This window comes from Pogoniulus pusillus, chromosome 15 (genome assembly GCF_015220805.1).
Source record: "Pogoniulus pusillus isolate bPogPus1 chromosome 15, bPogPus1.pri, whole genome shotgun sequence".
In the NCBI taxonomy this organism is placed as follows: domain Eukaryota; kingdom Metazoa; phylum Chordata; class Aves; order Piciformes; family Lybiidae; genus Pogoniulus; species Pogoniulus pusillus.
The window spans coordinates 8,250,830-8,267,474 of record NC_087278.1 but is presented as its reverse complement, the minus strand read 5'-3'; the positions used below and the strand labels follow the sequence as shown (position 1 = coordinate 8,267,474).

The 16,645-nt window shown below is 43.9% G+C and overlaps 1 protein-coding gene across 4 annotated transcripts in view; it reads left to right on the top strand.

The window, feature by feature from the left end:
- The window catches only part of GRAP2 (GRB2 related adaptor protein 2), a 133,286-nt gene that overhangs the window by 103,175 nt on the left and 13,466 nt on the right, over nucleotides 1-16,645 (top strand). For all 4 annotated transcript variants that reach the window (XM_064155211.1, XM_064155214.1, XM_064155210.1 and 1 more), the window contains one exon: nucleotides 12,552-12,654. In XM_064155211.1, coding sequence (XP_064011281.1) covers nucleotides 12,577-12,654 — 78 coding nt within the window. In that variant the 5' untranslated portion in view covers nucleotides 12,552-12,576. The remainder of the gene's footprint in view (nucleotides 1-12,551; nucleotides 12,655-16,645) is intronic.

Sequence of the window (16,645 nt, the reverse complement as noted above, 5' to 3'; positions counted from 1 at the left end):
TATTCTGTGGTTGGTTGGGCAATTGGTTGTTTATAATGAAGTTTCATAGCATCGGATTCTTGATTCTGTTTTGACTCCTTTGCTTTAGAAGTGACTTGTCTGAAATACAACATCATTCCTTATCCTAGTCTCTTATGTGATCAGTTTGAGAAGTATAATTCTCCATGTGGTTTTCTGCTAGTGGAATGGTTCCCTGAAGCTGTTCACAGCTGATGTGATTCAGAGAGGATTTGTAATTATAACAAGGACCAGTTCTAGGGTAAGTAGTCCCAAGATTTTACAGAGACAAAATTCAGTCTGGTGCTCCATTAAACCCTCTTGACCACAGTTTTTGACTAAGAATAGTTCTTCTCAGAGATAAGAGTTATAGAGGGCTTCACTTTCATGAAAGCAAATGTGTGTATGCATGTGTAGATTCCAGAACAAATTTAGAGGTGTATATTCTTGCAGTTGTTCTGACCTAGATTCATTTATCTTCTGATGAACCTCCACTATTCATATAACCATGCTAAACACACATGGGGTGTTGGTATATGGCTGCAGCCTATTGATATAATGGTCTGTCACAGCCCTAAATTCTGTGAATGCCCAAAGTGCAAGCTCCACCTGTACCCAAAAGCAGATCTCTTGCACATATTTGCACATGTACAGTGGGAACAGGATTGCTTTGCTGATAACCACACAGCTGCAGTACAACACATGGCAGCCAGTGCTGAAACCTACCACGAAAAGATGAGAAATATTGAGAGGCAGTTAGCTAGATAAGGTACGAGGAGGTCTTTTTAAAACTAGCATAGAAGGAAGTGGGTACATTTTTCATACTTTAGATGTTTGTCTGGAGGGCTTGAGAAGGAGCTGCTTGACAATTGTGCCGAAAGAGACCGATCAAAGCAGCTTCCCATCAGGCAGTGTTCCTCAAGTGTCTGCTCTTTAGGAGCAGGCAGGGAAATTCATTCTGTGGGAAGCAGTTAATGGAGCTGCATTACCGACCCCTTATTGCTCTGCCTGATAGAGAGACAGCAGGTTCACTCTGGCAGCTCCAGAGCCCTGATCAGTTCAGATTAGGGTCTCGTTGTCTGTCTGGCTTAATCAGGCATGTTTAGATATATTTATCATGATTAGAGGGGTGTAGCGCAGGAAGGGGGGAGAAATAAAGAGTGAGATTACTCTTCTCTAGCTCCAAACGGAAGCTTAGCAAGCCCCACTGTGTCGCTAGGTGCTCATCAAGGGGAGAATTTAAATCATGGAAAGGAATGTTTTGTTCAGTGCTCCAGTACTAGATTCAAATAACTGAAGAACAAACTCTTTTTTATTCCCTCACTTAATTTCTCCATCTACCACTTGCGTGCAGCAGCAAAGAAAAGCAGCAGCCCATGCAGCCCATGCTGATGTTGTCTTGATAGGCATGCAGCCCCTGCTTCGCCTATCTGTGGTTCAGAGTCTAATGATGTGATGACAAAATCAGCTACCATCATAATGGCCTAGATGTCTGACTCCTCTATTTTTGTCTTGTTTATCTTTCAGGGATGCACAGGGTACGACTGCAACAGCCTCTTAGTTTATGTTGTTGCTTGCTAAGTGTTCAGAATGGATGATAATAGCAGACTGAAAAGACTGGGAAGAGGCTTCTTTTCCTATCAGGAGCAGTGCATCTCTGTTCTGTCTTTGCCTTGCTGTTTTGGGAGATTTACACACTGTAAAAACTAGCCCAATGTTTTACAAAGTCAGGTGTGCCAAATTTGCTGCTGCTGTAACTTGGTGTAGTTCATAGATAAAAGTGAAGAGCAACTTACTAAATCTTTAGAGCTTCTGAAAGAGATAGTGTTTGCTTTCATGACTAGTAAGGAGGTTTCTTAGATCTGTTTCAGTGCTGAGGGTGATCAGAAACTAGTACTGCTCCAGAGGTCAGGGCTGCAGGACCCATGGTTTCTTTCCCTGCGTGACTGGTTCTCTTTAGAGCTTAAGTGAGATATTTGTAGGACAGGCTTGGGGAAAAGTGCTATTGAGAGGAGCATTTTCTGCTCATCTGTTGCTGTGGTCCTGCATCCTTCTCCAGCTTGCAAATTCATCCAGATTTCCCAATGAAAGCACAGACTGCTTCGTGATAAACACAGGCGTCCTTGGCAGTGAGATGGCTCTTCTTTGGTCTCATCTGCTGATCCTTAAAAAGTAGTTCACAGGCCCAAGCTGAAAACCTCTGATGCAGAACACTACACAAAAGAGCAGGCAAGCTTTGGGTATGTGCCCTTGGAGCAGCTGGCAACACATTTAGAAGGTAGTTGCTTCTGTCTGGACTCTTCAGCAGCAATAGAAGAGTCAAAGGGAATCTATGGAAACCCAGGAGAACTGTTTGGTGGCAAAGGAAAATAAGTCAAAACTTCCCTTTCCCTGTTGTAATTTGCTCCTTCATCCTCTGCTAATCCAGTCAGTTCTGTGACAGTTCAGTTCTTGTGATCTTGTAATTGCTGTCAAGATGATAATCTGGAATGTCACAGGTATGGCTCAGTGTAATCACCCTGCAAATGCAGAAGGTAGAGAATGTAGCTGATTAGATACAGAACCTGCCAGTGAGACACTAGTAATTCAGTAATCAGGAGTTATGGGGTTATAGACCATAGAATAGAAAGTTGGCAGGTTTGGAAGGATTTAAAATTTAATATCAAGTTCTTTAGCATAGGAAAGTAGAAGATCATAGCAATATATTCCCAAAGAAAAGTCTCTCAGAAGAACAGAGATGCTCATCAGATGGAACTTTAGGTGATGTCTTTTAAGACAAATTATCACAATGATGGGAAGAGTTGCATGAATCAAGCGGCAAATTAACACTGCCGTCTGAGATTAAAGTCATGTTTCCTAGCAATAAGTGGTGCTACATTGATGGCAGCAGACAGTTATTAAAGCCATACACTCTGCTAGTGCATGCACAACTGTAGAATTAAAACAGTTCTCCTACAGTTAAAGCTTATTCCTGTAAGAGAAATGGCTTCACACCCTTAACTGAAGTATTTGCACCGCATGTGCACGCACCACAGGCTGCAGTCACACCGGCTAAACGGAATGTGGTTTATGAAGGTGATGGTGACAAGACCACCACTGGAACAGCAATAGCTGTGCAGCTGATGCTGTTAACTGAGCCCTTTGAGGATCCTAGGACATGATCAAACAGGACTGCTGCAGGTGAGGAGCAGAGCTTTTGAGGCAATCTTTGCAAACAGGAAGGATAGGAAATTAGGACAGAACTCTGCCCAGATTAGTTCATGGAGCTCCACGGAGAGGCTTTTATAGCACTGCCACTCCTGTGCGCTCAGTCCTGAAAAAAACAGCTGCCCACTAATGACCTGTCACTGTGGACAGCCCAAGCAGCTGTTTGCAGAAAGCAAAGCTGTGAGAGAGGATGAATTGCACTGTGTGGAGCATATCTGAATATAGGGACAGGAATAGATGCAAGATCAGGAAAGACCAGACAGCTTCCATTCATAACATTCCGCTTTATGTGGATTTATGGCCCTGATGCCTCTGAAATCACAGATGCTGAGTTATTACTTACCACAAAATACAGCAATTGAAATCTCCCACGTTTATGCACATTGACTCCTGTTTCCCTTGTTGGCAAAGTTACTTTCTAGAGGTAAACTAATTAAGAACACGGGGAAGTAGTTTATGCTGAGGGCAAACAAAATCCAACCACTTAATCTTTTATACATTATCAACCTCAAAAGCTCAGGGTATGGGAAATATTTGATTTATATGTTTTACTGGAAATTGGTTTTCTTCCTTTTTTTTTCACTTTCCTTTTTTTTTTTTCTTGTGGGTGCTCCCATGCTTCCATGATAAAAACTAAGGTGAATAAAATCCCTTGGGGGAAAAAAAAAATCATTCTTTAAAATTTCAGCCCAGCAAGAAATTACTAAATTTTTTGTAATACAATGTATCCATAGGCAGTTTTCAGACATGTCTGCAGACATCTCTATTTTGGGTAAGAACAGGTGTAAGGTTATCTGCATCAAGCTTTTTTTTAAATCCAGGTTTTCCCACACTGTATCACCATGGCCATGCTTCAGACATCCCACCTGGATTGTGCTAGGAGTAGATGTTAACGTAAGAAATCTGCATCAGGTAGTTGTGGAGTAACCTATCTGCCTGGGCTGGACTTTAACCAGTTGCCTAGTAGAGATTGGCTAAAATGTGGAAGCACAGAGCTCAACATCCTTCCCATAAGGTTTGTTTCCATTAATTATGGCTGGGATACCTGAATGTTTCTTCATACTTTTCAGCATAGCTGTGATGCCCATATTCCATGTAGTGGAGAGGCTAACATGCTACTGTAACTGCAGCAGGGCTTGAGTATATAGAAATGGAGAACAAAGAAAAGAGGGTTATTTCCTTTCCTATCCTATCATAGAATCAACCAGGTTGGATGAGACCTCCAAGATCATCCAGTCCAACCTAGCACCCAGACCTAGCCAGTCAACTAGACCTTGGCACTAAGTGCCTCATCCAGTCTTTTCTTGAACAACTCCAGGGATGGTGACTCCACCACCTCCCTGGGCAGCCCATTCCAATGCCAATCACTTTCTCTGTGAAGAACTTCCTCCTCCTAACATCCAGCCTATACTTCCCCCAGCACAACTTGAGATTGTGTCCCCTTGTTCTGGTGCTGGTTGCCTGTCATAAAAGACTGACCCCCCACCTGGCTACAACCTCCATTCCTTTCTCATTGTTGGGACTTGCCACTATTGAATGTTTTGCTCATGGTGTAGAAAGCCACATCTTCTATGGCTTGACATTAAATGGATGTACTATCATTGTGGAATAGTTGTGGATACCCAACAGGACTCTAGACAGTGTTTTGTGACGTTGCCAGACGGCAAGCACAAACAATGTTTCACAGCAGTGCTCTTGCTGAGGAGCCTATTAGATCACATCATGGTAGAAACAGAAAATAGGTCGTTCTGATGCATAATGTAATGAGTAATGCAATGTAATTTGTCAGGCCATCCACAGAGCATGAGTATTAACATAGCTTAAGCCCAAGAAAGCTGCAGGGTTTGGTGTCCCACCTGCCTGTAGAGAAGTTTATATTCCTAATGTGTATAGTGATGGCCACATGTAAAACTTCACGGCGTGACAAGATCTAGCTGCTGTACTCTTCTTCTGGCCCCCTGCTTTCTGCACCTGTATATTTTTTCAGCTAAATATGTTGGAGATTATCCTCTTTAGAGGGAATTTTCATTGTCTCACTGGTTTGAGTGCTTCATAACTTTTTAACGCAAAAGTATTGCAGGGCAATTATCACCACCTCAAAGCATGGAGTGTGTGGGGACTGCTACTGTCTGCTGCTGGACTGATTGTCTTAGACTAATATATCATGGTGACTTTCATGAAGAACCATGGCTTATAAGAAAGGATTCATCTGGTCAGCTTACAGCTCCACACAGCCTGTGATGCTGTGTCTGGCAAGAGCAGCTTAAGGAAGGAGGGTAAGAACAGGGCAAGTACACAGCAAAACTGCTTTCACTAGGGTCTTCCAGATCCTGACACTCTTGAGAATGAGCTCCTAGTGCATAAGTTAGGAGAAATGATGGATACAAGTTTCCCTTTTGCCTTATTCATGATTCTCATTATTTTCTGCATTGCTTTTGCGTTTATTCCCCTGTCCAGTTTGTTTTCCTAGGGTGAAGGATCCTAGTCTGTTTAATTTGGTCCTTCCTTCTTCAGAAAATTTCCATTCCTTTGGCTACCAGTGATTACTTTCTCTCTACTGTTTCTAATTCTGCTGTCTCTATGTTTGAGGTGAGCACTAGAATTACTCAAACAAGTGCCCTGAGGATGTCCGCAGGATATGATGCTGCTTTCTGGTTTGTTCTCTGTTGCTTTCCTGACATTTCCTAATCTGCTTTTTTTGACTTCCACTGAGCTAACACTTTAATAAGCTATCCATAGCAACTTGAAGGTATCTTTCCTTAATGGTGATTGCTAATTTTGAGTTCATTGCTCAGTTCGTAGAGTTCTGTTTGTTTATTCCCATGTGCATTACTTTGCAGCCATCAGAACTGAGATTCATCCTGCTTTCAGGAGTATTTTGAAAACCATTTGCAAGCCTTTGTGATCAGATGTAATTTGTGTCATCCAGGTATTTTTTTTTCTCATCTCCAAGCTTTGTCACTTCATTTTTTCCAGCTCAGTTATGAATCTGTCTAACAGGCTCTCTCTTAACTTTTAATCAGTTGTTGATCCTCTACGGGGCCTTCCCTCTTATTCTTTTGAGAGCTTAGGAGATTTTTTAAGAGTCTTCTGTGAGAGACTTCATCAAACAGGATTTAGAAGTGCAAGTTTCATGTCAAGCGATCACCTATATTCACCTGCTCATCAGCTCCTTCAAACTCACTCAGATCTCTGCAGCATGACTTCTTCCTACAAAAGCTCTGAGGGGCAATTACTATGTCATTTCTCTCTTATGCCAAATAATTCTTTTCTTCATTATTGTTTATACCCATTTCAGGCACACAGAAGTTAGAACTCCTGCCCCTTGCATCCCCTCAAAACAGCACTTTTCAAACATTGGCACTGTGTTTGCTGCTTTTTCTCCTGGTATTGAGGCTGGGTTTGGTCCTACATTGTGTGCCAGAGTTTAACTGCATGTTAAACTGCATGTTTAATTTTAGATTTCTAAAATATTGAGCCCTTGGATTTACTCTTGTTCATTTACTGATTTACTCTAAAACCTTTTCTTCCAGTACTTCAGCTTGAGACACTTCTCTTGGCTATTCTCAACAAAGAAAACCTCAGTGTAGGGACCTGCTTACATCCCTACAGAAGGTGCACGGATGCAGAGAATTCATTTTGCTTTTGTGTTTCATCCTTATCTTCTTTGAGCACTCATTTTACATCTCAATAATCTGTCAGCCCTGAAGACATTTTGGCAGGCTTCCTGCTTCTGTTGTCTTTGAAAATAATTTTATTACATGGTTTTGTGTCTTCACCTCTTGTTCCTCAAGATAGGGCTTTCAACGGACTTCTTATGGTTTCTTATTTAATTTACCAGATCTGTGCTCTTTTCTGTTTTCCCTATTTGGGTATAACTTGCACTTTTTAATATACAGTGCCCTCCTTTATTCATATGTTAAACCAACCTGGGCTGAGGCAGCAGCAAAGGGCAGGTCCTTCTCGGTCAACACCACCATTTTTACTATTCAGTGTACCAAATACTTCCAACATCTGAGACAAATAATTGCCTATGGCCCATGACAGACACTATTCTCTGCCTCTGCTTCTGTCCCCCATGCCCACTCCAAACTGTCCTCATCCACACTTGTCGACCTGTTGCTGATGTGGCACACTGTCACTGCAGGGAGGAGCCTGATAAAGGCTGAGCTCTCCTTCTCTTCCTTCCCTTTGATGGTAACGTGCCTCCCGCTTTCTAGCAAAGTGCCAGAGGAGAGGAGAGCAGCTACAAGGTATGGGGCGAGTGCGGCTTTGAGACTTGGTGGGGGATCTGTGTGGGACAGCTACTAAGGGAGGGCTTGGAAGAAGAGGTAAGTACTGTGCAGAAAGGGAAGAAAAAGGGATCCCAGTGCCATCTTGTTCATCACCTTCAACAACAGAGCAGTGCTTTTGCAGCACAAATCCCTGTGCCTCAGCCAAATCTGGAAACCAAGGGAGGAGGTGGACAAACAGAAGGAGGTGCTTGCCCCCATCCTACTCTACTACATCAACCTCTTCAGTGCAGCAAAGGTTCAATTTTATACTCACAACATTGTGTGGTATTGTGACACTTACTTTGGGGCTGCTGTTGCACGGGCATCCCGCGGTGCTGCACAGCTCTACTCTGTCATGGCTAGAAGTAGCACTGAAGATTGAGGTTCCCCGGGAGACTGAGCACCATCCTGGCCTGGGGCATTTCTTACCAGCTACTGTGGGTTACAGAGCCCTGAAAGTTTGTTGTGTGAATCCATTTCCTAGGAGACTTTGTTTTGTCTGCGTGCAGAGGCTCAGCCCAAGTGCTCTGCCTTGCTCTGGGTGGCAGGATAGCAGAGGCTTAAGTGTGACAGTGCTGAGTGTTTTGGTGACTTCTACTCCCTTATAAATTTTCCCCTCTTATCGCTGACAGTCAGTGGAGCTGCACCGCTACCTGCGCAGCAGGAGCTTTGTGTTTTCAGAACGAAATATTCCCATGCCACTTGTAGGTGGCTAAGCTGGTGAAAACAAAATTTTTATCTATTACAGCTCTTCTAGATAGCAGCTTTCTTCTCCGTTATTTCTGCTGAAATGTTGTCTGGAGTTTCTGCACAGGTGTTCTGGGTTACATTCTCTCCCTGGTTGCTCATCAGTCCAACAGCTTGTTCTTGCAGAGCCAAACAAAGACATTTTAGCTCATGCTATGTAGTGCAGTGCAAAACCTCACTGGATGGAGCTGCAGGCTGGAGATGTTTGTGCTGCAGGCATAAAAATAAGAACTTTTGTTCTTATGGCTGCTTTAAGCAGGGATATTTTTGCAGCTATGCCCTCCTTCTGTGATGTTAATGTGTGAGATTGACCAGGGCTTAACCTGGGCAGTCCCTGAGTAGTAAACTCTTTACAGGTGGTAACATCCTCTGGCATTGTTATTACTGAATTTTGACCCAACTATCGGTGTTAAACTCTTTGGGATGCTGCTGTCAGACTATGTTGCTTGCTGACATGATTTAGGCCTTGACTCTTTTCATCAACAGAGATGTGCTGATGTTCTTCTCAGGGAATGGCATTCTGCCAAGCTAAAATACCTACCTAGCGCTCTCAAAGCCGTGCAGCTTTTTGTTTCTCCTTTTATGACTGCTCTGCTGCACCAGTCCCACAGAACTGCCATAGCCTAACATCCCTTGGATCCACCTCATTACTATGGGGAGCCACAGAGAGAATTCACCTCCATGCAGAGAGCCAGCATGAAATGGAAGGTACTGGTCAACTCACAATCAGCACTGAAAAATCCTCCTTTGAACATCTCGTAGACTTTGTGCTAAACTCTGTACAAAGGTGATTTCCACGGAGAACATTTTGCACAGTCTGCAATTGTCCTTGGCTACTCAAAAGCTTAAAGGAGTTGCACCAGGCAGTTAAAAGCAGCAGCTGGCTCTGCCTGCAAACAGCAGCGCCGTCCTTTGGGATAAAAGGTGGTTGAGAAATGTAAGTTCTGACAATAAGAAAAAGAGTCCTGTCTCTCTCGTGTCGTGGGGTTGGTCCTTGAATCACACACTTGCAGAGAGGGAAAGAATGGGCCCCTGGCAGGGGACTTTTTGAGAGAGCCCAGCACTGACCCATGCAGAGTGAGGATTCTCGAGTTACAGATGAAGGGAGGAACAGGATCAGAAATACTGCACTGATTTGAAGTTCAGCTGATGAAAAGTGGTAGGCTAGAGTTCAAAGACAGGATTATTGGCTAGTGTTGCTTTAGTAGTTTGGGGGGGAAGAGCTTAAGGCCACAGCATTAGTGCGTTGCTGATTTATCAACGCAGCCAACACTGTGTATGGTATTTGAGTCACTTCTAAATCCAGCCACTGGCAATGAAAAGCACATTTAATCCATGTGTTAGATTGTTTGAAGAGGTATCTGTCTCCTGGTCTCTCCCCATTGCTGAAATTTAAAAGAAGGAGAGAGAGGAGATTTTAACTGTTTCACAAACCTGTCTCCTTCTGAGAGTGTCAGATCTCCAGCAGCATCTTTAACATTTCTCTCTCCTCTCTTGCCCCCTGCTGAGAGAACCCCCACTGCCTCTTCTGTGACTAGGGGGCAAGAATTTAAGGCAGGATTTGTATTTAAACAGTTTATTGTTTCTAAGTGTGTGGGTTTTTTCTCAAGCTGGGATTAATGCTCTGCATTTAGGAGTTCCAGGATTCATCTACACTGTTGGCTCTGATCTCTCTGCAGCAGCCTACTGCTGCAAGATAAAATACTGGAAACATCTCTTACTAAGTAATTCTCCTTTAGTCCTTTTCTTCAATTCTTTTCCATGAAAGATTGTCATTGTTTACTGCTTCCCTCCATGGTTAATTCCCCTCTGACTTAATACCCAAACACTCTGTCAGCACACAAGGGACTCACTGCCTGTGGGAGGTTCTAGCCTGGAGTTCCAAAAATGTCAGTGCAAGAACAGACAGTTCTCAGATCAGGTCTGAGCTGCAGCTACAGACTTACACAATGCCTGGAATAAGAAAGGGGAAATCGGGGAGCAAACCTAGGCTGCGTTGGCAAATATACGAAGGTTATCCAAAATAAGATTGAAAGAGCATCAGTAAATTGGCAAAGAGAAAAGGGGTGAAAATGCTTGCAGCAGCTGGAAAGCTGAAGACTGAAAACAGCACAGGGTGCTACAGTTCAGTATCGACTTAAGTTGATAAAGGCACAGGGCTGGAATAGTATAGGCATATAGCAGATCACAACTGAGCTATATATTCCAACCTATATGGGAGGACTCAACACTGAAACAACCTTAACTGCTGTAGAGCAGGTTCATGCTGAACGAGCAGAGCTGTGTGAGGACTGGTAAGATACTTGTCTTGGTGCCACATAGCTCACACTAGTCACATGAATCCAAATTCACCTACAAGCAGCAAAAAAATAAGATGCTAACAGAATCCAAAAGGAAGCATGTGAAAACCTTTTTTATAGTTAGCAATGAGATACAGCAAATCTCAGCCCTAATCTCCAGCGATCTTATGGCCCCTCTTGTAGATGGCTTTTTCTGGGCACCTTTAGTGAAGTGCAAAGGGACTCCTATAAGCAGGAAACAGACAACTTACCAATAAATAACTGCTTTATACAGTTAACACACAGAAAAGCTATCTGTGATTTAATGAAATATTAGGCTAAGCACTAGCATACTCCTCACCTGTGTAAAGGTGCCCAAAGAGTCTTTGCTGATGAAGCAGGCATCGATTGGAAGGGAAGAGTTTGCCTCCGTGGTTGCTATTTGCCACCCACCAGCTGGGTCAGGACTGATGGCACTGACTACTCAACCCAGTGACCCCAAAGATTCATGACTGATCACCAGCTGTCCCATCCACACCTCTTGTGGTGGTGTTTTTCCTCTCAGATTTTACATCTTTCATGTTTGTATTTTCCCTCTTGAATCCCTGGGTTACTGCTAGTGCTCATCTCAATAGCCCTACCTAAGTCTATCATTTTTGCTCTGCAGACTTTCTTCAAGCTCATGCTCAGCAGTTCCAGTCAAACTGCACTGTATCAGATGTGGGCCCTGGATCCTGGGCACACAGGTAGTTACATTCCTGGGTTGTGTGTCAAAGGAGAAAGCTTTCAACAGACATTGCAAAGAAGGAGGGTTACAGTGGCCTCTTGATTTAAAAGCGACATGATTTTGGAGTCTGCTCAGCATCCACAGTCTGTATTTTGGAGATCTTGTCTTGATTCTAACAGGTGACAACAAATAGCCCCCTTAGCTGGGGTTCTTATGGTTCCTTTCTGGGACTTTATGGTTCAGAATGTTTTAGATTGGACAAGTTGGCATCTTTTCAAGTCTTTTTGTGAGAGATGAGATTGATCCTTTGGCTTCAGGATCATTATTACCAGATTAATCTAGTCGAGTAACTGTAAAAACAATTTATATGTTGGAGCTGACTGGTGGTCTTCACAAGCTGAATTACAGAAGCAGCTATTAACAGTGCACTTGCTTAATGGGCCACTGCCTAACTATTTCTTCTCCTGTCACTGCCAGTCTCACTGCTAGGCTGCAGGGTTCATGAGACAGACATGGGAAATTCATAACTCTTGATTATAGAGGTGGTCCTGCTGGGGTACATCTGAGTGACATGAGCAGGAAGTGGTGAAGAAGCAAAGCTCATGCTTCTGCTTCCCCTGCCACATCTCTGCTGATGAAAAGCAGGCTTTGGTTTGCAGGCAGTCTGGTATATCACAGGCTCCTGGGTTACCAACACCAAGACAGGATAAATGCATGCCTTACATTTGTCTGTGCTACAGATTCACTCTCTGTGTGCTGTAGAATAGGGAGTAAAGCCTTTCTGCAAACAGTTTGTCATAGCTGAAAGTTGTGGCCTCTCATGCTAAGACATCACAGAGAAAAGATCCTCTCAATCTTCAGTACTGTGGCCTCTCTCCAAGGAAAAAAACATATATATATATTGCAGTCTGTTTTGTTTGCAATTTGTCTCACCCTTGTGATAAAGACTAAATCACTGCAGTGAGAAAATGTATTCTTCTGTTGCATGACAAAGTCATTTACTCTGCTGGTCAATTGAGAAGGTTTTTCCCTGCTACCAAGTAATTTCTGTGCTAAAAAAAAATTCTCCATGAGATTGCTACAGAGAAAGAGATCTGTTGGAATAAGCATGCACAATGGGTTGCTTTGAACTACTAACTTGAGTTATCATAGGCTCTTGGCCATGCCATCTCTTCTACCAGCTAATGTCTTTCCATGTCTAGTAATTAATGTCTACCAATGGTTGGTGCATGCTCATGGCAGCATTGCCTGTAAGCTCTCCTCAGCTAGACTCAGCTGTCCCAGCGCTCACAGGTGTTGACAAGCATATACTTCTTCCAGCTTTGTTCTGCCAGCAAGACACAGTATGGAAGCCATTGCCAAGTTTGATTTCAGTGCTTCTGGAGAGGATGAATTGAGTTTCCAGGCTGGGGATATGCTGAAGGTAAGTGCAGCCCCAGGCTTAAGTACAAAACATTTCTGAAAGTGCTGCCATATATTTCTATGCTCCCATTTGCCTTGACAAAACAGATGAAGAAAAGCATCTATAAACTGGGATACAAATGCAGGACACTCATCTGCATCGACTAACAATTTCCAGATCACTTAGAATGCATAGAATGCACCTGGCTGGAAGAGACCTCCAACATCATCCAGTCCAACCTAGCACCCAGCCCTAGCCAGTCAACCAGACCATGGCACTAAGTGCCTCATCCAGTCCTTTATTGAACACCTCCAGGGACGGTGCCTCCACCACCTCCCTGGGCAGCCCATTCCAATGCCAATCACTCTCTCTGCCAACAACTTCCTCCTAACATCCAGACTAGACCTTCCCCAGCACAACTTGAGACTGTGTCCCCTTGTTCTGTTGCCGGTTGCCTGGGAGAAGAGACCAACCCCACCTGGCTACAGCCTCCCCTCAGGGCGTTGTAGACAGCAATGAGGTCTGCCCTGAGCCTCCTCTTCTGCAGGCTGCACATCCTCAGCTCCCTCAGCCTCTCCTCACAGGGCTGTGCTCCAGGCCCCTCACCAGCTTTGCTGCCCTTTTCTGGACACATTCCAGTACCTCAACATCTCTCTTGAATTGAGGAGCCCAGAATTGGACACACACTCAAGGTGTGGCCAGACCAATGCTGAGTACAGGGGAAGAACCTCCCTTGTGCTACTGGCCACACTGTTCCTGATCCAGGCCAGGAAGCTATTGGCTCTCCTGGCCACCTGGGTACAATGCTGGCTCATGTTCAGCTACTATCTACCAGTACCCCCAGGTACTCTCCAGCCACTCTGTCCCCAGCCTGTAGTGCTGCTTGGGGTTGTTGTTGCCATGTCCACTTGAGTCCATGTCCACTTCACTTGATTTTTAGGTCCATAACTATGGATTTAGTTACCCCACGATCCTGCATTAATCACCAAGGAAGGGCAAGTACCTTAGCTGGGGCAACAATCCCTTTCTAGAGGGTTCTGTCTCATTTCAAATCTATTATATGGGGTAGTCTAGGGTGAGTACATTGAGGATGTTTATGTCTAAAGGCAGACAAGATTAGTGTGGTCAAGAAAGATTGCTGTCTCTCCTATTTTCAGCTTTTAACCTGTTTAAAAGATAATTATCATGGATCATAGAACTTCTATCTGACTTTTCAGTAAGTAATCGCCATTAGTTGCCACAGGGCTTTAGGCAATTGCAAATAGAAGTCCGTGAGACAATCTGTTACACACATAAAGGAAGAATTTAAGAGTTACTTGGCTAATAATTTTCTATAGTATTTAAGAGTGGGGGAGGTGGCAGAAGTAAAATTGATCATATACAATACAGAGCATGTGAGAATCTCATTAAAGTTGATTTGCACATGTTGTGGTAGAACAGTTCTTAACCCTTCCAATGTCCCACAGCTCATGCCAAAGTCACATACAGTTCCATCCTAATTATTTATCCCCTAGTGCAGCTGTTCTGTTTCAATTGAAAATGCCTGAGTAAAATTCTTCAGTGAGGCCTTAAGTCATCCAGTGTCCAAATGGACGATGTAGAACAATGGCATCTGAACCCTTGTTTGGCAGGGAGCCTTCACCACCTTGCTGTGTGATCCCAGCTATTCCAGTTGACAACCAGATCCTGAGCCTCAGCCTTGCATCTTCCATCACCACCACTTTTTATTTTACTGGCCTTTTTATTCTTGAAGTTTAGACAGAGATGATGGCATCCAGAACTCACTAAGATCACATATCTGTTTTTTCCAGAAAGCTCTGAGAAGGTTCTGGAGAAATCACTGCCTCTGTTCAGTGTAGATGAACACTCTCATTCCTAACTCTTTTTTTTAACTCAGAAGCAGTTCCCATGTCCCTTCTGTCCCATGAGCTTTACCTGATAACTTCTTCCTCAAGAGACTGAAGTATCATCAAGTCCCTGGCTGGAGTAAGAGTGTTGGCTGGATTGTTTTTCCCCCTGTTCCTTCATGTAAAATCATTATAAGATAAAGGTTACTTTCCAAGTACGTTGGAATCTACTGATGAAAAGTCTCAAATAACACTACACCTTGGTGTTATTATTGGTTCTCACAGAGACTTCACCACTAGGAAATTCAGACTGCCTCTTGCTTTAGCATCCTCAAGGCAAACAAAGTAACACCATAGCTGCCCAAGCCATAGGACAGCAAATTAGCCTGAGCAACCTCTCTCTTCTGCCATATGCACACCTCATACCAGGTCAGGAGCCTCCTCCTACTGCCTGCACAGGTTTATGCAGCCTGTCTTTTCTGATTTCTAAAGCAGATAAGATGAACAGTATTGATGTAGAGATTATAAAACAGGAAATATGAGGCCCTCAACCAGCAGTGACAGGAGGAAATCCACCTTCTCACCCACCCCCCCCAACATCCTTCTCTGAGATGACACACTGAGAGAAACCTGCAAGCCCTGCACCAAGAATTAGCTGCCAACAGAGCAGGGCTGGCACACAGCAGCAAAACAGAGCCTTAATCAGGCATCCAGAGATGGGGAAAGCAGTGACTATACAAGCAGGGAACTTCATAGCTTTCATTCTCCAGCCTTTCTGTATCCAAATGCAGAAGAAAGCCTATGTGGCAAAAGAGAATTGGCCCCAGAGACAGCAAGGGCCTGTTGCCAAAACCAAGCAGTTAGAATGTGTGTTAGGCTCCCAAAACCATGAGATTGGCTTACAAAATAAGAATGAGCATTGTTAACAATAGATTTTAAATTAAGCCTTTTCCACTTGCTTTCTCCTTTTAAAGCTGTAATGGCTCATGTTTTCAGGCTCCTCTCCAAAACCAGCAGGAACAGAAAGAGATTCTATTTCATAAAGCAGGATTCTGTCCCGGGAGTTGTAACATCAAACAAAATACCAAAGACCCCAACATCTGCAGTAAAATCATGATGTGGTTGTGTCTCTGCCCTCTCTCTTGCTTAGGGCTATTTATCAGGAGCTGTCAGACAGGGAACAGTGATGTGGACAACTCCTGGTGAGCAGTGAAGTCCCTAAGGACCATAACAGTCAACATTAACATGAGCACGTTTGAGGCTGCTCCAGTGAGTGTTGTTTCCTACTGGCCTACAATCTCTTCAGTGTAATAGTAGCTTTTAAATACTTGTAGCCTCCTCCTTATATCTACCTTGGCAAAGATCAGAGCAGCTGAAGGCTTGACACACTAAATAATTCCCTGCAAAACGACAAGTGAGAGCAGAGAGTAACATCTGTGAAGCCATAATGAACAGAGGGAGAGAGATCCCCTCAGTTTTCACAGATTTTTTTTCCTCCCTTGTGAAACTGAGATGTTCCTGTACCAGCTATTATAAGCAGCATAGAGAATTCCTTAAACCCCTCTTAAGTCCTTCAGAGATTAATTTCTCCATTTCTCAGACATCAGAGACATGCAGATGGCATCCCCAGCCACCTAGAAAGGCATGCAGATGAAGGGATGACGTTAACAAGCAGTCCCTCTAATTCTACTCAGCCTTCTTTATTGCTTTGTTTTCTCTGAAGCAGTCATCAGTCACTAACCTCGCTGCACAGTGGATGGGAAGGAGAGCACACTGGAGTTCTCTTATCTTCTCAGGTGGCCAAGAAGGCAAACAGCATCCTGGCCTTCAGCAGGAGTAGGGCAGTGATTGTGCCCCTGTATTTGGCACTGGTGAGGCCACACCTCAAACACTGGATTCAGTTTTGTGCCACTCTGCCCCTGGAGCATGTCCAAAGAAGGGCAACAAAGCTGGTGAAGAGTCTGGAGAACGAGTCTTACAGGGAGCAGCTGAGAGAACTGGGATTGTTTAGTCTGGAGAAGAGGAGGCTGAGGGGAGACCTCATTGCTCTCTAAGACTACTTGAAAGGAGCTTATAGTGAGGTGAGGGCTGCTCTCTTCTCTCTACTATCAGGTGATATCACAAGAGGATGTTGTGCCAGGCGAGGTTTACGTTGGATACTAGGA